The sequence below is a fragment of the Corvus kubaryi genome, unplaced genomic scaffold, assembly GCF_017639235.1.
Source record: "Corvus kubaryi isolate FWS band 111438036 unplaced genomic scaffold, C.kubaryi_AGA036_p1.0 137, whole genome shotgun sequence".
NCBI lineage: Eukaryota > Metazoa > Chordata > Aves > Passeriformes > Corvidae > Corvus > Corvus kubaryi.
Window position 1 is genome coordinate 10,450,821 of NW_024580671.1, and position 22,261 is coordinate 10,473,081.

The following is a 22,261-nucleotide window of genomic DNA, read 5'->3' on the forward strand; positions in this document are numbered from 1 at the left end:
GCGCGGAGCTCCCAGCCGGGCAGCGCCCCCACGCGCAGCCCAGGGCGGGGGCGGGGCCTAGGGCGGGGCGCGGCGGCCGCCCGGACCACGTGACTCCGCCCCTCCCCCCGCGCTCCCGGGTCATATGCCGGGGGCGGGGCGAGCCCGCGCGCTGCTGCTCCGGCTCCGCGGCCGCTCCGCGCTTGTGGCGGCCCCGACGCGCCCGGCCCCGCCATGTCCCCCGCCGTGCTGCTCCGGGCGCTGCCGCTGGCCGTGCTGCTGCTGCTCAGCCCGGCGCGGGCGGCCCGGCAGGCGCGGAGGCCCAACGTGGTGCTTATCCTCACCGACGACCAGGATGTCTGCCTGGGCGGCATGGTAACCCTGCGGCGGGGGGCGCGGGGCTGGCGGCAGCGCGGCGAGAGGGGGGCTCGCCGCCCGCCCGGGTCGCGTACCTGGCTGCCGGAGGGCGCGGTGTGGGGCGCGGGTCGCTCCGGCCGCGGGGGTCGGCGCGCTGGGCCCAGCCCGTAGCCGGGCAGGGGCTCACTGCGGCCTCAGGCCAGGCAGCCCCGCTAAAGGAGCGTCACGGTGGGGCTTCCGCGGGTGAGATGAGTCGCTCTGCGGAGCCGCTAGGGCCTCTGGAGCTGCAGATACCCCTGGAAACCCCCCGCACTTGTGCTCGCTTGGGCCGGCTTGTGCAATCGCTGTGGCCACGCCAGGCCCTAGCGAGAAGGAAAGGGCACTCTTAGTGTCCTGCCGGGGTGGTGCGTAAAGACTGTGGGGATGGGCTTTTTTCCACGCAGCCTGCTTCAAGTCCCCTGCTTTGCCTGGCATCCTTACGTTTTTAGCTGATACATTTTTGGTGTTTTCCTTTCAGACCCCCCTTAAGAAGGCTAATGCTCTCATTGCGCAGATGGGAATAACCTTCGTAAATGCAGTAAGTGTTTGCATTAACGCTCTGAACTTCTGAGGTGTGCGCATTTATGTATTTTGTATCTTAGGTCATCTGAGATCTCAAAAGATGGTAATAGTTTTATGAAGCCTGTATATATGGATGTAGGCTTTTTAAAATTAAATCGCTACCTACTTTTAGGTCTCAGAATGAATATAACTTAAGATCATGTTCAAAATCTGTAAAGTTTCACTTTCTGAAAGCACTTCCTTAATCTGTAAAGTAAAACTGCGTAGTCTGAATATTCGTGTTATAAACTGAGAAGCATTAAAAGAAGCTGCTCAAAACTTTCATCAGCTTCACACACAATGAAAAGTCACTTCAGTCTTTTCATATTCTAATGTATCTCCATGGCTAAAATAATGGAGTGAGTCAATGGTCAAACAGTATTTTAGTGGATTCTTGTCCCATCTGAAAACCCTGTCTAGTCTGGTGGTGAGAAGTTGAAGGGCACGTGCTGCAGAGACCTGAAACTGGCTTCATGTGGAGTTTTTCGCTAGTGAAAATACTTGGGACGTAATTCTGGGTGTCCAGAAAGAAGTAGGTTTTACTGTTGGTGAACATTTTAATCAACCTGTTAGCTGATATTTGAAAACTATAAATTCTGATGTAAAATTGTTTTACTATGCCACTCTTAAATCTCCTCATTTTGTTTTTCCAGTATGTTCCCAGTGCACTTTGCTGTCCCAGTCGAGCTAGCATTTTAACAGGAAAGTATCCACATAATCATCACGTTGTCAATAACACTCTGGAAGGGAACTGTAGCAGCAAGTTGTGGCAGAAGATTCAAGAACCATATACCTTCCCAGCTTTGCTCAAAGCTATGTGTGGTTATCAAACGTTCTTTGCTGGAAAGTATTTAAATGAGGTATTTGGTGCCTTTTTCTTTTTTTCTTTTTGTGGCTTGTTTTAAAAGTTAAGTGTCCACTGAGGCAAATTCATCAGGAGAACAGATATTTTCAGAGCTCTTTTACTACAGTTACCCAACACTTTATTATTGAGTCACTTGTATATGTGTGCTTTAGGGTTTTCATCTTTTTAACTAGGTTGTGGTTTCTAGTAGTTTATAGTAAGATGTAAAATTCAGCACTGAAAGCTTTAACGTTAGGTGTAACTCTTGTGTGATGGAATTGGATTTGGAGCTAGATGAACTACAGGCTTCAGGCATGTTTTCTTTGCATTTCATGATGGAAAATGTTGGAGTGTGGAAAACAGAATGTGAGTTTTCATAGCCAAGCATGAATTTGTGTCTGCTGATGTTCCTGAGGCAGCAAGGGGAAGGGAAACTTAGCTGGCTTCCTCTGAGCATCCCTTGACTCAGCAGACTCTCTCGTGCCTGCAGTTGGGCAAGCCACGTAGATGGAAGAGGGCAGCCCTGAGAAAACCCGTTGTGTTGCTCTAAGGCACTCTCTGTTTTGAGTTTGGCACTGACTCAGCAGCTACTTTCCTTTTTTTGCTGTCTTAAAGGCCAGTTGTTGTAGATTATTTGGCAGAGAGGTGGCAAGAGGCTAGCATTACTTGAAGTTCCTACCCCGGTTGGGGGAGGATGAAGGAAGCTGTTGGTCTATGTGGAATTCTCTTTAGTATCTTGTGAACTGTTATCACAAAGCCTACAAGTGTCTTGTCACATGGATGTTTAGATCACCTCTCATTACCTGATGATGTACACACTATGTTCTTGAGGATCTCTGCATATTTTCACATGCAGAATAGAGCAGGGAATAATATTTGAATTTTACTGATGATTGCCAAGCTTTTAATTACTGTCTAGTTATTGAACCCTGGTTTCTTTAACAGGCCCTACATGTGTTTTTTATATGCATATATGTGGTTTTCCCCATTCTGAAATTGAATTTGGCTTAACATGGTTTCTGAGTAGTGTTGAATAAAGCACATAAATATGAAACATAATGTCTGGCTTTGATTCATCATAATTGAAACTGAGTCATGATCTGTCTTTTTTCAGTATGGAGCAGAGGATGCAGGGGGAGTTGGTCATGTCCCTCCTGGATGGAGTTTTTGGTATGCTTTGGTATGTGACTATTCTTTTTTTTTTTTTTAACTACATAGTTTTGGTTGCTTTGTAATCCAACTCATGTTCTAACCTTGCTGCTCATGAAAGAGCAGGAAAAAAGCGTCTAACAATTTAATGCAAATTTTCTTCCCCTTTTTCCTTTATTGTACGTCAGATCTGTTGCTTTTACAAATGCTACTCCTACTGAGTGCCTGGAGAAAAAATACCAATTTGTAAAGCCAAAGCAGTGTGAGATAGCACTAAAACCAGTTTTGTTGATGGAGACCACTTCTGAGAATTTTTGCAGTATCCTTATGGCAAATGCTCATAACCTATTTGACAAATGCTCACAGGCAATTAATTTGGATTATTTCAGGTAATCAATGTACATGTTACTTTGCATAAGTGTCTGTGTCACTTTTCTTTTTCATAGGAGAAAAACTCAAAGTACTACAACTATACTCTCTCAGTAAATGGCAAAGCACGAAGGCATGGTGAGAACTACAGTGTAGATTATCTGACAGATGTACTGGTAAGAAATTTTGCAATGCATGGTGTACAGAAGCTGCTTATGACCAGATAATACTTCATCCTGGGGACTTGGAGAAGGGTGGGATAATTTGTTTGGCTGTATTAGTTCACAAATGGACGGTTGTATTGTTGTGATGGTGGGTGGGCATTTATCAGCAAAGCAAGATTCTGAGTGTATTTAGAAATGACAGGATTATGTTTATGAACTGTGGAGAGGAAAGGGATTCCAGCTGAGCCAATAGCCTCACTGAGGAGTTAATACTGACTGCTGTGCTGCAGGAAGAATGGGTAGGCAGAGATTTAAATTACTTCACAGAAGGAAATGTTTCATTATAATATGCAACTTCTGTAACAGATTAACTGGGCCAAGATTTCAGTAGGAAGCACCATAAACTTCACACCATGTTTTGTTTCTTAGGTATTATGATGTGTTGGTATCTTGTGGTCTCCAACTCCTGCAGGCTGATAACTTGTAGATATTAAAGACTAATCAATCCTTTACAGTATGTGAGGGCAATGTGCAGCTGACCAGGGGAGGGTTTAGTCTCTTTATCCGCATAAACTAAAGAGAGTTTACAAAGATGTCAGATACTTTAAGGAAGGTTGGAAGAGTTACTTTAGCTTTCTTAAGGCCCTGTTTGGCAAGTAGCAGAGGCAGGGAGGGGGAATGTCCCCGTCTGCCAAGGGGGAGTCATAATTTGATGTGTTGTTACAGTGTATAGGTTGGTACTGCAGCACTCACAAAAATTCTTCTCTAGAGATGTCTCCTCGTGCAGTCTTGTAGTGTTTCATTGAGGAGTTTCATTCCATTAGGTGCTAGAACACAGCTGCTTACTAGCAACAGCACTGATTGATGTTTCTTAGGGTACTGAACAGCTGTCTGATTAAATTTAGATTTACGTTGTCTAAAGCTAGATTGGAATCGATAAGCCAGAAGTGAGACTATTCTATTACTGGCATTGTACTGGGTTTTTTTGATCCTTCAGCAACTTGTAAGCATTTTGTCCAACAGGTCATTGTTGCATAAACTGCTTATTTGTGGTATATTACCTATTGATACAGCAGCGTATTATGATTTTCAGTGTGTTGCATTCTACTTTCTTCCTGCAGTTACCAGACATGTATTCAGCATTTCAGAGCCAGTGTTTAATTCACTTGCAGAGCAGTGCCCAGGAGTAGATTGCTTATGCAAAGTTCCTGTGTTGCTTGATGTGATCCTCAAGCTTTCTAGTCCTGACTAAGGGCACCTGGGTACTTGAGTCTGGTATTAAGAATCCAAACACCTGAATCTTTTTACTGCAGTTCTCACATGTTGCAGTTTAAGCTCCTAGTGCAATCAAAGTTGACTACCACTATGAATTTCTGAATGGTTCGTATCCTTCCTTGACTCTCCTGTCAGGTAACTGAAGTTGAGCCCTACTTGCTTAGATGCTAAATTTAGAAGGAAGAGGGAATTCCTGGTACTTTTTCTTTTTCTAGAGAAATAAAAGGATAGCCAAAATGGGGTATACTAATCAGGCAAGAAAAAAGTGTTGCAAGATTTGAATACTGAAGAGCTCATCTACAAGTAATACCTTTGAGGCCTTAACTTAAAGGCTGGTTTAGGGGAGGTGCAATGGAACTCGCCACTTGTAATTGTGTATAGGCTGAAATGAAAATGAAAGTGCAGTGAAGTGGTGTGAGCGAGTCCATTTTGGCACTGCTCTTCGCCAGACCTTGTCTTCACCCCTTGTAATCTTGCAGCTTGCTGTAGAATGAGCATAGGCTATAAACAGTGAGGCTTAATTTTTTTTTAGAACTATTGCTATTTCTGAAGAAATTTGAAGCTTGTAAACTGAGGTCTGTGAGACAGGAGATGGCATGTGAAAGTCTCAGACTTGGCCTATGTTGAAGAAAGCTCTGATTTTACTTGATGAAACCAGAGTATAGATGGATTTTGTTGGTGCTTGAAACAGGCACAAACATCTGATGAGCTTTCCAGGTCTAATTAATGCAAAGGTCTGAAGTAGAATGTTTTTTGGAGATGTGGGAAAAATTATTTGTTTAACATGAGTACTTGGGATTATTGTTATCAGGAGCTGCTGTTCTAGACATTTGTAGATGAGCAAGCAGTAAGTTTTTGAAATAGTTTAAATGTTCACAGTATTAATAAACTCTAAGTAAGTTATGAATGTCTAGTTTGGGTTTGTCAAATACTTGCTGGTTTCCTTTGAAGCATGACTTTTCTTCTCCAACAACACTGTTCACAGGCCAACATGTCATTGGACTTCTTGGAGTACAAATCTAATTTTGAACCATTCTTTATGATGATCGCAACCCCAGCACCGCACTCCCCTTGGACACCTGCTCCACAGTATACAAAGAGCTTTCAGAATGTCAGTGCACCAAGAAACAGCAATTTTAATATTCATGGCAAGGTAAGCTAACTAGCAAGAACCTGAATAGGTTATTCTAGTTTGTGAGAGCAGAAGGCAGTGGCCCTGACTTGCATGTTAGGTTTAAACAGTGATTAGAATAGACAAGTACTACGGCTACTGGTTGTTTAATCATGTTAAATTGGTCTGTCAGGGTCAGATAAGTTCATTGTGACTTTGAGATATTTGCATACTAATGTCTTGTAAAGAAAAACAACAGAGTGGCAGAAGTGATATGGTAGTACAATGGAATTATGATGGATAAAGATAAAAAGTGAATTCTGTGTTCCATTTCTAGGCTCTTCTGAAGCTCTTAAAAATTTCTTATAATTGCTCTCAGTATCTTCAGGGGAACACATAGGTAGTGTGCTACTCAAAGGTTTGGGGGAAGAATGGCAAGAGCCCTGTCTTCCTGCATACATCTGCTTGTGGATGGGCATTCCATTCCTTGAGCTTGTGGCAAAGCTGCCCCAAGGTGAAAACCATGTCAGACTAATCAGAGGCCTCTGGAATCAGGAACCATAGGGCCCAGGGTCACTAAGTACTTTGAGAACTTACCTTTTATTTGCTAAAATAACCTATAACCAGAATTGCTGGGCCTAGTGTTATGAACTCAGACATCCTTGTGACAGGGCAGTACCTTCCACTGCCTGCAAATATGGCCAGATATGGTCTAGCTCAGACTAATCTGCTGCAATTTACTCTGCCAATAAGTGAATTTTACAAGCGGTTAATTTGGTGGAAACTTGCAGAAGTTTTGTATTTTTGATCCAAGTAGTTTAAAATATAGAACCCACCGCTGTTCAGTTCAGTGTTCAATTATTTCACTTCAAGATTTGCCTCTAATCTTAAGACTGAGATAACATTGCCTAAATGCCTATCAGGAGCGCAATCGTACCTCAGGTCACTGTGACTCTTATAGTACAGAATGAAACTTGTTTTTAGCTGAGGACTGTAGCTTGCAAAATGACCACGTGCTTATCAGTATGATAGACAAACATGAATGAAAGGGGAGAAAAGGGCTGCAGGCAGTAAGAAATACTTTCACCCAACCTTTTTACATTTCAAACTAGGGAGTGGGAATCAGACTGAGGTTTTTTCTTCCATAAAGGGATTCCAGATTTTGTCTTAAGACTCCATTACTATAATAGAGTGCTTTTAAAATAATGATTTAGAAGTAACTTGACCAGTGAAGTCAGCAGCTAGCAAAATATACACTGTGGTGTTCCCTTAGGTGGTGTAAAAGCTCTGCATATAACTGTATAACACAGAGCAAAATGCTAGACTTAATGTTTGGCAATTAATATCTGTGGATACAGCAGTTTTACTAGAGGAGCAGACTAACATTACCTTCCTTCCTGGACACAGCTAATGTGCATTTCTGCAGCTGGCAGTGTTGTGGTTTTGAAGCCTAACTCTTCTTGGAACTTCAGTGTTTTCTAGAGCTTCACTGTTCTCTAGGGCAGGCATGATTCCTGCAGTAGCAGTAAACATGTACGTAGGCTGAGACCCTCACTGATGTTGTAATGCTTGCTTGACAGTCTTGGATTGTACAGCCTCGACTCCTTAATGAATGTCACCTCACTTCCTTATACTGGATGTGGGCAAGGGCTACTAAGAGGAACCATTTAGGCAGACTCTCCACATGAAAAATAGGAATTAAGCTCTTGTGTACATCACTGGTGAGAGTCTGAGTTTAACTTCTGCTTTGGATTCTCAGCTATGAATTGTATGAAATGATCAGCAGCTGTCTGGATTCCCAAGCAGAGTTATTAATAGTCCAGATGAGTTTTAGCTAAGCTGTTCTAAAAGAGAATTTGATTAAGATATATCTTGGGTATTTCCCTTGCATGTCTTGTTTTTCCTGCAAATTCAGAGCACAGCTGTGTTCTGATTCTGCTGGCAATATATGTATATTGTCTCGATCTCCTAAAATTTCTCCAAGAATGGAGCATAGGGAGGCAGCAGGATTGGTGGACTGCTTTGTATGTAAGTGCTGAAAGAGACTTGACAGGGAAGCAGATTTGAGAACTCTGAGTTAGTGTGAAGTTTATTGAAATCCACGAAGGTGTTTGTGTGCTGTGTGAAGTTTTTGAAACCTCAGAGAAAGGCAGGAAGAACAAAATACTCAAAGAGGAGGATTCTGCTGCACTAGGTGACTTACTTGCCTGAGTTGCTCAATGTGGTTGTGCCTTACAATGCTCCTCTCCTAAGCACACCACCTTTGAAAGGTGGCTGGTGCACAGGTGACATTTCCAGCTCCTTTGCTCTCTGAAGAACTTCTGCTGAGCTGAAGATAGGATTTGTGATATATTTCCTCACTTTTTCCTCTCTCAGCTCGGATAGACTGTGTTTCTCCAGAGAATTGTTGTACAGCTACTGTAAAAGAGCTGAACAACTGAATTAAACTGGACATAGCATTAAGTCTTCATGCCAAAAAGCTTTCCTTCAGTAGTCAAGAGCAGAAAACAGGGGAACTGAGTAATTGCAGGAGATATGAGTCACTTTGTTGTGAGTCCCTAAAGCCTGAGCCCTTCAGTCATTCGCTTGTGACAGGGGGGAAATTGCGTAACAAGAGGCTCTACAGAGAGGAGTGACCAGCTAAATACAGGCTCAAGCTGAGGGTGATGAGTGGGGTCATCTCTGACCTACTAAATGAAAAAGCATAAAGCTGCACTGACATGACTTTATTCTTTGTTCTGATCCCCACTAATACTAACCTTCAGGTTGTTCACAACAGACCTTCTCATGTATTTGTAGAGCAGCTGACCCAGCTCAGACTAGTCCTTTGATGTAGGAGTATCACTTTTTATATGAATTACATCATCTCCATTACTTTGGGGGTGTAGGTGAGGAAAGAAAGAAAGGGGCTGTTTTTGGAAGTTGGGGATACATCTAGAAGAACCCATGATGCTGCAGCTAAAGAAATGCTCTTGTTTCAGAGTCAAAATCTAAATAAAATGCTAATGTTCTGCTCCCTTCAGTAGTCTCTAGCCCTGATTTAGAATGCTAGGAATCTGATAGTGACACTGTTACAGGTAGTTGAACTCACCTGTTTATAACTTAAGTGATTCTAATTGCTTTGGGTGCAGGAGCTTTCCCCACCTTGCTACCTGTTGGGATGCTCACTAATATTAGTCCCAAAAGTATCTCACTTTTGACAACCAAGTCCAATCTCACAATGATGCTCAATGCTTCAGATTGTTTTCCTCAGACCTGTCTTAGGCTACCACTTTCATTAGTCTGAGAGAGCTTTCCCTAGATCCTTTCTTCCCTGAACTGCTTTGAAAAGATCCACATCTATTTTCTTCTCCTCGTGGCTGAGCATAATGGGGCTGTAATGTATCTTACTCTTGAAACTTAGATTTTGTATAAACCAACAGGGAAAATCGGAGTCAGGTCAGTTTGATAGCCTTGCCTGACTTTTTCACAGGAATCATTTTTGTAATTGCTCTAAGAAAGGTTCAAAACGTCATACTTCTCTTGTACACTAATCTTTGTTGGTTTTTTTTCTTTAGAACAAGCACTGGTTAATTCGACAAGCAAAGACTCCAATGACCAACTCTTCGATACAGTTTCTTGATGATGCTTACAGAAAGCGGTAAGAACTTTTTTGTTGCTTAATTTGTAATGTGTGGAGTTTTTTAAGAAGTTGTAGTAAGTCTGACAATGAATGTCACATTACCTCTAATAGTTCTCTGGCACTTGTCTCAGAAGACCTTCTGACTTCGTTTACATTTTGCAAATAGACTTGTCATTGGCTTCAGAAATATTGTATTCACAAATGCTGCCATTATTTGTCACAAAAAAGACCAATTGCACTTTGTCTCTCTATTGCTTTTCTTTCAGTGCACAACGGGTTTTCATGGCCTTACCTTCTCCTGCACTTAATTCTAGATTCTTACGTGATGCATATCAAACATGGCTGATCTGTCTGCCAGCTAATCAGATTTATTAATCTTGGCTCTGTCTGTACGTGGGAATACCTGACTGGCCAGGGGAGGTGCTTGATTCCTTTTTATAAAGGGGATGTGGGAAATAATGTGTACACATGACTTGTTCCCTTTTTTTTAATAGAAAGCAAGGGTATTTGTTTATACTGCAGATGTATTTTCTTTAAAAAGTCTTGAAACAAACATTACCTGAAGTATTGAACTTCATTTTGAGCAGTTACGAGGCATTATCTTGTCACTTTGGAGATGGAAACCCAAGATTTTTCAGGCTCTTGTTTTCTAAAACATGAAGGTAAAATTACACAACAAGATCTTAAGTTAAGCCAAGAGACAACAGAACCCAAGAATTGAATAGCTGTAGTTAGTTGAGCATTAATCTAGTCTGTGGAGGCTAGTGGAAGCAGTCACTTTTCTCAACAGCAAACCCCATGACAAAGAAAAGAACTGAAATAATGGACCCTGACATTACATGAGTAATACAAAACAGCTGGTACAGTTTTTAAGCAGAAAGGATCCCATAAAGACAACTAAAGTCATGCATTTTAATATAAAACTATGTATAAAGAACTAATAAGTGACCTTGCAGGAGATAACAGACTCTTTGTCACCGTGTTGCTTCAGAGTTGGTCTTCGCTGTTTCCAGATAAGAAGTAATCAGCATTTTGATGTCTTTTGCAGACACTACAGAATAAAATCAACAAGAACTGAGGACAAAGTCTATTTCTATCTTTAATTGCTGCCTTAAAAATCTGGTGTAGTAGTCTATGAAGTTTGTTTTCAGAATTTGTAAGCAAAATAATTCATTTACACTGCATATACTGTTGACTGGAGGGGATATAAATGCCCTACTTGCAGTCAGGGTTATTGCAAATTTTTCACACTCTAATGTGAAGTACTTTGTTTCTGTATAGGTGGCAAACTCTGCTGTCTGTAGATGACCTGATAGAGAAACTAGTGAAGAAATTAGAAGCGAATGGAGAATTAGACAACACGTACATCTTTTACACATCAGACAATGGCTTCCACACTGGTAAAATTTTCACTGCTTACTGCTTATTTGTAAAAGATCCAGGAATTGCATAACCTTTCACCCTCATGATCACCCCAGAAAATGGGAACAGCAGCAGTGGAAAACTATAGATATGAGAAGTACTGGTTTGAATTGCTGAACAATCTGGAGTTGCAGTGTGGGTTGTTTGGAAATTTTATTGGTTTTTTTGGTTTGGTTGTGGTTTTCAGCATTAATCTCTACCAGTGTATCCTGGTATACATAAAATTAGGACAGAAATGAAGGAAGGGTCTCTATGTTCTATAGGAAGAGTTGGTATAAGAGGGTTAACCAGTAAAAATCTATCAAAGACCTGTCTGTATCATGTTGTACAACTAAAAGAACTTAAAGTGCAGTATGTAAGCTCTTAAACTTTTTAAGATATGGCTTATACTTTGAAGTTATCTCTTCTGTCCTCGAATGTGTCTGTGTAGTTCAGGTCCAGAACCTCTCTCCTCTAAAAATTTACTGGTTGCAATTATGTGCCCATAGCAGAAGGGGTGGAACTGGATGATCTTTGTAAGGTCCCTTCCAACCCAAACCACTCTATGGTAACACAAGGCTTATAATGTAAAACAGAAGCCATTTAACTTTTTCTATCTTCTATTGTTTAGGCCAGTTTTCTCTGCCAATAGACAAACGGCAGCTCTATGAGTTTGATATCAAAGTTCCATTGCTAGTTCGAGGACCAGGGATAAAACCAAATCAGATAAACAAGGTAAGGAAGAAGTGAAATCCCAGTACAGTTTTATTTTTAATGTTGTTTCACAGTTACCACTTTAGCTACTAATTTATTGCCCTGCATATATATGTATCAGTGAAATTAAATACACAGAGTGGTAGAAAGTACAAAGGCCTCATTATAAAAAGCTGTCTGTTCTTGCTTGAATCAAATTAGGCCATTGCAGGCCACAAAAGCAAATGAATTTTGAACTCACTTTCCAAGTTCCCTACCATTGCTTTTCAATATTACAGGGTCCATTAGCCCATAAAGATGAAATTAGGTAGTGTTTAGATGCACCTAAAATTATGAGTATTTAAGATAGGTTCTGAACTTCTGAAGTTAAGTTCTTCTCACCCTGCAGATGCTTGTTGCAAACATTGATTTGGGTCCCACTATTCTGGATATTGCGGGATATGACTTGAATAAGACCCAGATGGATGGGATGTCACTGTTGCCGCTGTTGGTAAGTAGGGACAGGGATAGTAACCGATGATTCTTGCAGGGGTAATTCTTCAAAGTCAGTGTTACTTCCTTTGATAGATTAGGTTGACTCATAATCCAGAATCTTCCTTTGATGTTGTTTTCACATGGGATGCTCATAGCTGAGTGTAAAAAGTAGGCATGCTGTTTAAATGCAGATATATTTTCATAAGCACTACCAGCTTCGTGGTCATTTTATAATAGAAAGTTGTGTTGTCCTTTGGCTAGTTCTCACATTTGTAATAATTCCTGGTTTGAAGCCCGTATGTTGTTTCCACCTTGAATTCTCCTTCCCCTTTTCCTTAGCATTTCTCAGCATAGGAATAGGAGAAAAGCAGACTCTTCTTATTAAATCTTTGGTTTGACTCCATTTTCAGTAGAACTGGTGTTTCCTGCCAAGCTCTAGAAGAATGCATGTGGTTTTGTAAAGTAAACTTGACCTTTCTAATAGGTGAGCAGAAGCCTATTTAAATAAAGCTGCTTGCAGTTGATCTGTTTAGTTTTAATTAAGTTTAGTCTTTAAATAGAAGGCAGCTTATTTGGAAAGTAAGCTTGGAAAGATCATCCAGACTTAAAATGGTGCTTTGCTCTTAAAACCTTGTATCCAAACCTTAAGCTGTTCTTTAGACAGAAGCAGGTAAAAAGCACCTGTTTTAAACTCTGGTGGAATCAAATCTGAAACTCATTGTTTTGCTGCATATGCCTGTGATGGTGCTGTATATTGACTATAAATATTTCCATCTCCGCTGTCTTTTAAAATGCAGCTACAAATAGATCAGCTTAAAACCTAGTTGTTTCTTAAAGCTGTTTCTTTTTTTGTTTGGTTGGGTTTTTTTTACAAGGGTATCTTTTTCCATCTGTTGTGGTAATGTGATACAAATCAAAGGGAAGCAGAGTTGTTACAGGGATCCTGTCTGTAGGATAGTAGTATCTGGCCATGTGGCTCCTACTTGGTATTACTGCATGATACTTTATAAATTGAAGACAAACCCTCACAGGAGGGTGTACTAATATTTTTGGAGTTTAATCCTTGTCTTCCAGTTACACAAGACCTTCTAACATAAAGCTAATTATTTAAGACTGATACTGCCTGGTAAGCAGTGGGCAGTGTTAGTGTTATTCCAAGCATGGAGAATTTCTTCTGTTTCATGGTACAGTAGATACTAAGTTGTGTTACCCTCTTGTAGAGAGGAGAAAAAAATGTCACATGGAGATCAGACTTCTTGGTGGAGTACCAAGGAGAAGGATACAATGGCAGTGATCCTACCTGTCCTGGCCTAGGACCTGGAGTCACAGTAAGTAAGATCTGTTAATATTAGGAAATAGCTGCTGAATTAAACCTGTTTGCTGTGTGGGCTAACCTGGTTCTGAATGTAAGCTCCCAGTGTGTTGGTAAGTAGGAGCCAGCTCTGTAGGTCCTCTGCAGCCTTTGACAACTGGAAGGAGATGTTCAGCTGTGTGGAACTGACATGTGTATGTGACTACTTAGGTCACAACAACCCTTTCAGTGGGAATCTATGGAGCCTCAGGGCTGGAGACTGATGCAGGAAGGTGTGAGCTTAAGTCAAGTGTGTGGCAGTGACATAATGTTCTTTCTAAACTTTCAGTAACCTTGTTGCACAATTCTTGCTGTTATTTTATTTATTTAAGTCACCAGCTACTCTCTAAATCAAAGCAGGTTTGCTTTATTTGACTAAAGTAAAGCATCCCATTGGTGCTGTCTTTAGCAGTGTGTTGTGCTGTTCTCTTCTGTGTATGTACCTTCACTTCCTGGAAAAAATGCACTTAATCATGGTGAGTTTAATAACAACAGCAAGGTTTTGCTTAAAATCCCCAGTGCAAATTTGCTTGTGTTAAATTGAGATCTGGGTGTTCATCAGTTAGCTGCAGTTAGGATAAGCTGGTACAGAGTCTAGGAAAAGCTCATCTTCTGCCCTGAAGTTTTTGTTTGCTGCTTGCTTCACAGCACTGCTTCCCAGACTGCGTCTGTGAAGATTCCTATAACAACACGTATGCTTGTGTGAGGACACTGTCGGCCTCCTGGGATCTGCAGTACTGTGAATTTGATGACCGGGAGGTAAGTCTGTGTCTGACTAGCAGATGTCAGCTGTTCACAGCCGTGTGTCTGTCTGCTCTCTTATCAGTGCTCAAGGTTTCCATGAAGTACTCTGAAAAGCAGACTGGCATTGCTTGCAGGATAAACAGTGAAGTACTTATCTCCTAGTGAGAATATTTGACCAAAACTGTGGGCTTCTGGGAAGAAGGGAAAAAAAAAAAAGGGTGTGGGAGGGGAGTGAGGCCTAAACTATGATTATTACCTTCTGGTATCACCTAGTAGCCTCACAGGGAGCTGTGCAGGACTGATTTCAGTTCTCTGTCAGCCTAATTCCATGTGGCAGTCTCTTTTGAACAACAAGTATTTTCTGATAACACAGCAGAGGTACGGTGTTCAACTCTTGTACTTGGGAAGACCTGAAATTCCATGCTAGTAATTTCTCATCTATTATTTGCTTGTTTGTCTGGCAAAAATAGCAGTAAATTTACAACTGTGAGAAAGGTCTTATCTTGAGTTTTTTGGGTATAAGGGACGTAATGTTCCCCCTTCAGAGGCTGCTCAGGTCTCACTAGGGGAGCACAGGCTGTGTGTACAACAGGTGGCATGTTACAGGACTGATCTTTAGTTATGCTTGTTTGCACACAGCTGCTCCAGCAGGGATGCGGGGTTTGAGGCAGTTGGGTCACAGATCTAACAAACTGTGCTGTCAGCAGCTGTGTAGTCACAGCATAAGCAGCAGGTATGCCCAGTAATGTGCACCACACAACGTGTTTTATGGTAGTCTACAGTGAGCAACTTAAGCCAGGGGAGGAAATCCTACAAGATGTTTTTGCAGTTAGATAGTGTGAAAAGCTGTACAGGAAACCAAAATACCGGTCAGCAGACCCTGCCCTCTGTTTTTCCCCTTTCTGACAAATTATGATCAAGTTAAACAAGGCTTGTGGATTTCTTTGTAAAAGTAGACTCCAAAGTTAACTCAATAATACACTTCATGTCACTCTGGGATTTTTCTACTAGGCAAAAGTATGGCTGTGGCATTTTTGGGTCACTATGCTTAGCTGAACTAGCTAAAATAAAACCAACAGCATGGGGAAGGTGCAACAATGTGGCTTCTATAACCTTGCAGTGAACCTTGTAAGAAAAACGCTGAAGTCTGTCCAGATAAGTCTTTTTTAAAGGTAGACACAACTCAGCCAGTTTTTATCAGTATCATCTGCAGTCAGGCCTCCTCCTCTAGGACAGACAAAACCACAGCTAAATTCTTGAGATACTTTTGACCAGTATTGGTCCCACAGAAGTGTCTAGAGATTTAATGTACCAAAAAACAAATCTGCCCTAAAAATCTTCCAGACAAACCTCAGCTTATGCACACAGAATAAGCTTTTTCTGTTTGAGGCTGTAGCATACTTGTATTCAGCATATTTTGTATGTGCTGTCAAGATACCTGTCTGGGTCTGACAGCTCTGAGTAGCTGATGAGTACAGAGCGTTGATGTGATGGTCATGAAATTACATATTTTGAGATCCATTAGTGAAAAGACTGCCAGCTTAGCCAAGGCCTCTTACTGTGATCTTACAGTCATAAAACAAGTTTCATTTGTGTGTTGGAAAAGAATTTGCAGTAGCAGGTGAGTACTTCAGGTGAAAGTACAAACTTTTCCAACAAAATTGTGCTATTGCAAAACTTTGCTTTGCTTACACACTGTCCAGTCTTTGACCACTTAGCTGCATGGCTGAACACAGCTTATGTGTGGGGCTGCTGCAGTGGAGTTCAAAATAATGTTTGAGACTATGTGCTGCCAATAAAGCATTCTTCTCAAATAATATGACTGTTAATTAGCATTCAGGAGTTAGTGCAGGAACTTTCTTCTGCAGGTGTTTGTGGAAGTGTATAACTTGACTGCAGATCCACACCAAATCAATAACATTGCTAAAACAATTGATCAAGAAATTCTAGAAAAGATGAACTATCGACTAATGATGCTGCAGTCCTGCTCAGGAGCAACGTGCCGTACACCAGGTGTCTTTGATCCCGGGTAAACAGATCCACTTCATTATTATAACACTTCAAATATAACTATGTCTTTTTTAAATTAGTCTTTTATAGAGGGCATTTGTGATGGAATATATTGTCATACATACTGTTCTTTAATACAGGTGTTTTCTTGATGCTTCTAATTTTGGTGCTTAATCTATATTTTAACTTACCAAGTATAACTTCGATGGTATGAATACTAGCACTTTAATGTTGTCAGCCACTCTTGACTTAGCTGTACACTTCAGCTGTTCTGAGTAGTCAAGAGACTGATCTCAGGTTTGCCTGCAAATCAGGAAAAGCTCTGCTGGTTTCTCTAGGCAGGCATTTTCCAAGTACTAGCTCTGATTGTTCCAGGAGATGCTGTTAGCAAGAACATTTCCCACAGGACCTGAACTGTATATATTAGCTGTTGGAAGTAAATAGCACTTTGTGCCTCAAAACTCAGTCACTAATCATTTATATCAAAGCTTTTTAAAGCAGTATTTAAAATGTACTTACAGTGTCCTTAAAGTGCTATGTAAGTTTGTCATTTTGGACAGCAGAGCCTTATGTTAGAATGTAGCTCCTGAATGCTTGATGTTATACATGCCCCTGTGCTGCTGGTACCTTGTAGCTAGGAATTATTTCTTTGGAGACAGCTTTTTGGTAGGGTGTTGTTGTAGTTTATCTGTTGTAACAGAGAGAAATTGTCACTGCTGCTTACTGCTGAGAAAGCATCTTCTCACATAGCCTTGTACCAGAGCTCTTCTGGCACAAAGCTCTCTCAGAAGTGCTGGTCACTGCAGGCCAAGCAGCTCACACTGACTCTGCTCCTCTCTCCAGGTACAGGTTTGACCCACGGCTCATGTTCAGCAATCACGGCCTACGGGCTCGGAGGTTTTCTGCACAGTTCTTGTAAGACCTGTAGGAACCTCTTCCAATGGGCTCCTACTGACCAGTTTCTCCAGTGACTGCAGCAGGTCTGTCTCTGTTAACTTTCGCTGATTACAGCTGGAAGACTTTTAATGGGCTTTTCAAACCCTGTTTGGAAGGAAACCCCTTGTCTTTAGCTGGTTGCCTTGTGCAATATATATATTTTACAGCTGAACTCTAACTGTAAATTGTTAGACACAGCTAATCTGTCTTGCTCAGATCGTTGATTACCACCTTTGTCTTTCAAGTACCTTTTCATATCACAGGCACAGAGGTGAACCTATGCCTATGAATCTGAACAGTTTATTTTGTTCTAAAAAATCAATAAATGTGTATTTGAGTCAGGTTAGATAGGCAGGTGCTATTGCACAGTAATGCTCACCCATATTCAGTGTCACAGACCTTCTTAAAAGCTACGCTTAATTATAGGTTTCCGTATAAACTGAGCTCCAAGCTGTTAATGACAATAGCAAACTAGCCCAAAAGAGAGTAGGAGGGTATTAGTCAAAAGTGTAGGATCTGACTAGCAAGTGTCTTGTGCAGAATTAAAACCCATCTGCTAAACAGTCTCTTTCAATGAGACCCCTTTAGATGAGACCAATGAATTTTGTAGGACAGCGTTGGTAGCTTACAAACAAGAATGTAATTTCAGCCTCCTTCTGGTTTGAAATGCTGGGCTGGGTTACTATGTACTACTGAAAAACCTCTTAGGGTTTAAGATAGACTGACTTCCTAGTGAGTTAAGAGGCTGTTGAGACTAACAAGTATTCAAGTAAGTGTGCCTGTGCTTTGAGCTAACTCTTAAATCTATTTTTTTATACACAAACAGAAGTAATACTAAAATAAACAAAATCCAACAACCAGGGCACCACAGTAGAGGTGATCTGTCTCTAACCTCCAAATGTCTTGAATTAGATGTCTAACTTATGTTGATTAGATTCTTGAAGGTAAATTATTTTGAAAGCAAACTAGCTAAAAATAAATCTTAGAATCATTGCTCACTAGACATTAGACTAAGAGCTATTTTAGGCAGTTTAAGTGCTTCATAGAGTGTTGCTTTTTGGTTGAGACATAACTACTTGGAACCTGCAAAAAGTGGCCTTCACACCAAAGGTCTGCATGTCAGAAGTCACTTGGTTTCCCTCCAAAAGCGTGATGTCTTATCAACCTTGTGATTAGGCTTACCTGAAATGCAGCTGTCATGCGCACCCAAACTTGAGTATCTTTCTAAATCTTGAAAAGCACACAAACTTGCATTACCATATAACTTCTGTATAGATTCACTGGCAACACACCATCTGAAAACACTGAATTATGGATCTTCTGCAAGACAAGTTTGTGTTGCTTGTGTTTTCAGGCATGGTAATCATTCCCTCGTCAGACAAACTGTGGCAAAACTATTTAGTGTTGTTACTTCACATCTCTCAACCCCAGTAGAGAGCTTCATTATTTCAACTAATCATTAAGTAGGCAACAAAGTATGACTCGAAACTGTGAAAGTGCACACCCCAGTGTGCAGATCCACCAACTGGATACAAGGAATGCTACAATAAAATAAGTTGAACTTACTTGCCTTTTAATTCTGAGGCACAGAAGTTTTCCTTCATGTAGCTTAGAGTTGCAAACTTCGGTGGTGGTCTACAAGGTAGATTTTCATAGAACTTTTGTTTCAAATCTCTCAGAAGTGACCAAATATTTGGAGAGAAAAAAAATAGCTTGAAAGGTAACTTTTCAGCTGAAGCATCTGTATAAATGCAGAGGATTTTGGATATTTAGACTACTTACTACATGCTTTCAAAAACTCAGGTTTTTTTTTTTTTCTCAACTACAACTGTAGCTTTATCCTGTTTTTTGTTTCTCAAGCTTTAGTATTGTTCATCAGTATCCTTCATACACTGTTTTGTCTCTAGAAACAAAACCAAAGTTGTCTTCATGCTCTCAAGGGTTTTGCACACTGAGCTCATGTAGGTAGTGTTCTGCTTAGAGAATTCTAGCAATTTAGACTTGTTCTTTGTTTAAGCTTCATTTTGGTAGCTGTGTGGAGGCTAGTGTGAAATATATTGACTGCTGCACATTGAACCCTCATCAGTCCTATCAAATCTGGGTCATACATCAAGTTTCTGCTTAAGTTTCAGTGCAAGTAATGTGCATTCTTAATAGAAAAAAACTTTGTATTAGAGTTACATTTCTGTACCCATAACTATCTTTTCTTCAAGTGATTTTAAGCCCTAACAAGGACACTTTCTTTTGGATGTTTATTTTTTGCCTAATTAGTAATATGAAAGTTGACAGAATTGATGCAGATTATTCAGTATGAGTGACCAGATGTTTTACCCAAATTATTACTCCTGCTATCTGCACATAGCTGTAAAGCATTTTGTAACAAGGCTCAGTAACTTAAGGCACTCACTGTGAGAGAACCACACTATACCTGAAATCTGGCAGAGGTGTAGTAAATGTTGTATTAAATTGAAATTCAGAATTAAATTAATCAGTCCTTACTTAGTGGTTCAGGGAAATATTTGATTCACTCCCACCTTTGATAAAGATTTAATAATTGTTAAGCATGTAGTTGAAGGAAGAACAGGAACCAAGAGCTGCCTGCCTTCCATTGCTTTTAGAGCAATTTATCACTTGTGTCTGTTGCCATAAAGTGGTTAATTCTGAGTATTTTTACAACCTCAAATGAACAGTGTTAATTCTTATCCTTGATAATTAAAAAAATACTATGAAGGATCTTTGAGTCTTATCCAGATCTAATTCCCAACTAAGTTATTTTAAAATTAGATGGTCTTTCTGGATATTCCATTTCGTGTGCTATTTGACCACAGCTGTTTCTGTACCCTGGTACCGAAGGCATTCATGTTAAATGTACAGAGTTTTAAATAAAAGGCCTTACTGGTACAGAGTTGAGTTTAGATAAAATGTGATCATGTTTTTTACTTTTTTTAAAAATCATTATTATCAAAAGCAGGGCTGTGAATTTTTAATGATCGGATCTGGTAAAGTAGATACTATACAGGGAGAAATACAATTAACAACTTCATTATGTTACCCTAAAGCAAACCAACACTCATTATCATCACTTCAGCACAAGTGAATACAACCAGAATAGGCCCCTCCTTACCCAGCAGGGGCCCAGAAAACTGGGCTTCTTCATTTTGGGGAACGAAGCTGTAGCAGGGACATGTACACGGAAACACACCCAAAGCAGGTATAATACCTTTTCAATCAAATTAAATTTGAGACTGATTCATCAAACTGAATACAGTATTTCAAGATAATGAAACAACTGTCATTTATTGTGATTCAGTTAAAATGAATTTTCTTTGTATGACTCTCTGTATGTGAGCATACTTTGCTGTAGCATGTTGTGAGCATATTTCTGCTGTTTTGAACATCTATTTAGAAAGTGCCCTTCCAGAGGACCCTGTTCACTGCTGCACTTTTGAAGAAAGAAAAAATAAACTGCCTATCAAACTTCCTATCTTTGTTACTGAGCTTGAGTTAAACCTTCCTACAGGAATAAGCTGTGTCACAGGTCTAATGGCTGAATTCCTATTTTATAAGCCTTTACAAGCTTCTGCTTTACTGCCCTGCTACTTAACAAGAGCTACTTCATATGGCCACAGGGAACTTTATTACAGTGTCTAGCAGGGCAGCACCTGACTACTTTGCACCAGGAAGAAACCCTGAGGTGAGGGAACAAACTGAAATGCAACCTGTACTTGCTTGCATTTCCTGGGAAACTGGTGTCATTGAATAAATGGAAAACAGAAAGCACAGTGGAGAAACTGCTCTGCATAATTAAGACCAGCATCTGCTGCCCCAGGAAAGAGGAAGAACAACATCCCACATAAGGCTTTTTCCAAAATGGGAACTGTGACCAACACTAAGATACATGCTACTTACTCACCTCAATCCCTGTTACAGAGTTGAATTTCTTTGATGATTCTGTTTAAAAATACTACATAACTTTCCTGAACTATAGAAGAAGGTGACTTGGTACACCTTTAACCTATTTAAGTCTGAGGTTTTCACAGGCTATTAAAACATGTATTTCTGCATTTTATTTGCATTTCTGCTTAACCATGTGGTATCAGTTTAATTTCTCCTTCAGCAAGGAGGTAGCAGTGTTCCATTAAGTAGACAAAAATATTTAATGGCTGCCTGAAACATTGCTCTCTTAATTTTGATGTTCCAGCTTATGAAAACTATGAAGTTTACTGTAGCACCACAAAAAAGGGCAGCTCTGTATTACTTAGATACATGTTCCCATCAGCCAATTTTGACAGCCCCAATGACACAGCTGTCATTGTCATGGAAGCCTGCCACATCTCCTTGTTGTTAATTTCTAAGAACAAGCCCTGTCTGTGAAGAAAATTGCTGTTACAAGGCTAAAGGAATCACCTGTTTTAGAAAAAGACATACACAGCGTTGATACTTCATTCAAGGGATGGGCAGGGGAATGCCATGATTAGAAAGAAAGGGCAGTGCCAATATATTACATTCCAGATGCTGCTGTAGTCATTCAGCTGTCAGTATTTTGATAATATCCACCAGACTGTGTCTAAAGCTGTAGTCCAGTAATTGCTCACAAATCTCAAAGTAATCAGTGTCTGCTTTCTCAAGGTGTTAAAGTAGTTTGAACTTATTCCAGCTGCCAAAATCCCCCCATTTTGTAAAAACAGGAATAAGAGGGACTTGATAGAACACAACTGAATCACCCACTTCCTCATTTTTCCTGTGCAAGTTCTAGGGAAAAGCCAGGTCCATGACTCTTGCTAGATTCCTATGGGTTGGCAGCAAAGGCATCAAGGATGAGACTAAAGATTCATGGGGATATTCTCATGCTGTTGATGAAAATCAGTGAAAGCATCAGAACTCATGTGATCTATCTTTCTGTCCTGAGGGTTCTGCCATGTTAAAACAGGCACTAGATGAAAGAAAAACATTACAATGACTGATCCAAACCAAGAACATAACCCTTCTCCTACAACATGAAAATCCTGAGCAAAATAAAAGTGTGTTGTGGGTTTGTTTGAGCTGCGATGTTTTAAGGACTAACCACATTTTTTACTGGATACCTGCTTAGTGTTTTTCTTCTCTGCTTTTAAAGTGTTCAAATTAACAAGGCAAAAACCTCACAAAAATATTTCAAGTC

General features: G+C 40.4%; 1 protein-coding gene across 1 annotated transcript; it reads left to right on the plus strand.

The window, feature by feature from the left end:
- The first annotated feature begins 152 nt into the window (after nucleotides 1–152).
- GNS (glucosamine (N-acetyl)-6-sulfatase) lies at nucleotides 153–20,582 on the plus strand. Its single transcript, XM_042017853.1, has 14 exons — nucleotides 153–354; nucleotides 854–913; nucleotides 1,590–1,796; nucleotides 2,895–2,960; nucleotides 3,376–3,474; nucleotides 5,723–5,890; nucleotides 9,406–9,488; nucleotides 10,752–10,870; nucleotides 11,503–11,606; nucleotides 11,974–12,075; nucleotides 13,280–13,387; nucleotides 14,059–14,169; nucleotides 16,023–16,183; nucleotides 17,008–20,582. Exons 1-14 carry the CDS (start codon nucleotides 214–216, stop codon nucleotides 17,081–17,083), a joined length of 1,605 nt encoding a protein of 534 aa, XP_041873787.1. The 5' UTR covers nucleotides 153–213; the 3' UTR covers nucleotides 17,084–20,582.
- Nucleotides 20,583–22,261: the final 1,679 nt, after the last annotated feature.

Bases quoted from the DNA above. Each gene is read 5' to 3' on its own strand.
- GNS (XM_042017853.1), top strand. From the start codon at position 214: ATGTCCCCCGCCGTGCTGCTCCGGGCGCTGCCGCTGGCCGTGCTGCTG. The intron at 355-853 runs GTAACCCTGCGG...TTTTCCTTTCAG, and splicing joins ATGTCTGCCTGGGCGGCATG to ACCCCCCTTAAGAAGGCTAA. The intron at 14,170-16,022 runs GTAAGTCTGTGT...TTTCTTCTGCAG, and splicing joins GTGAATTTGATGACCGGGAG to GTGTTTGTGGAAGTGTATAA.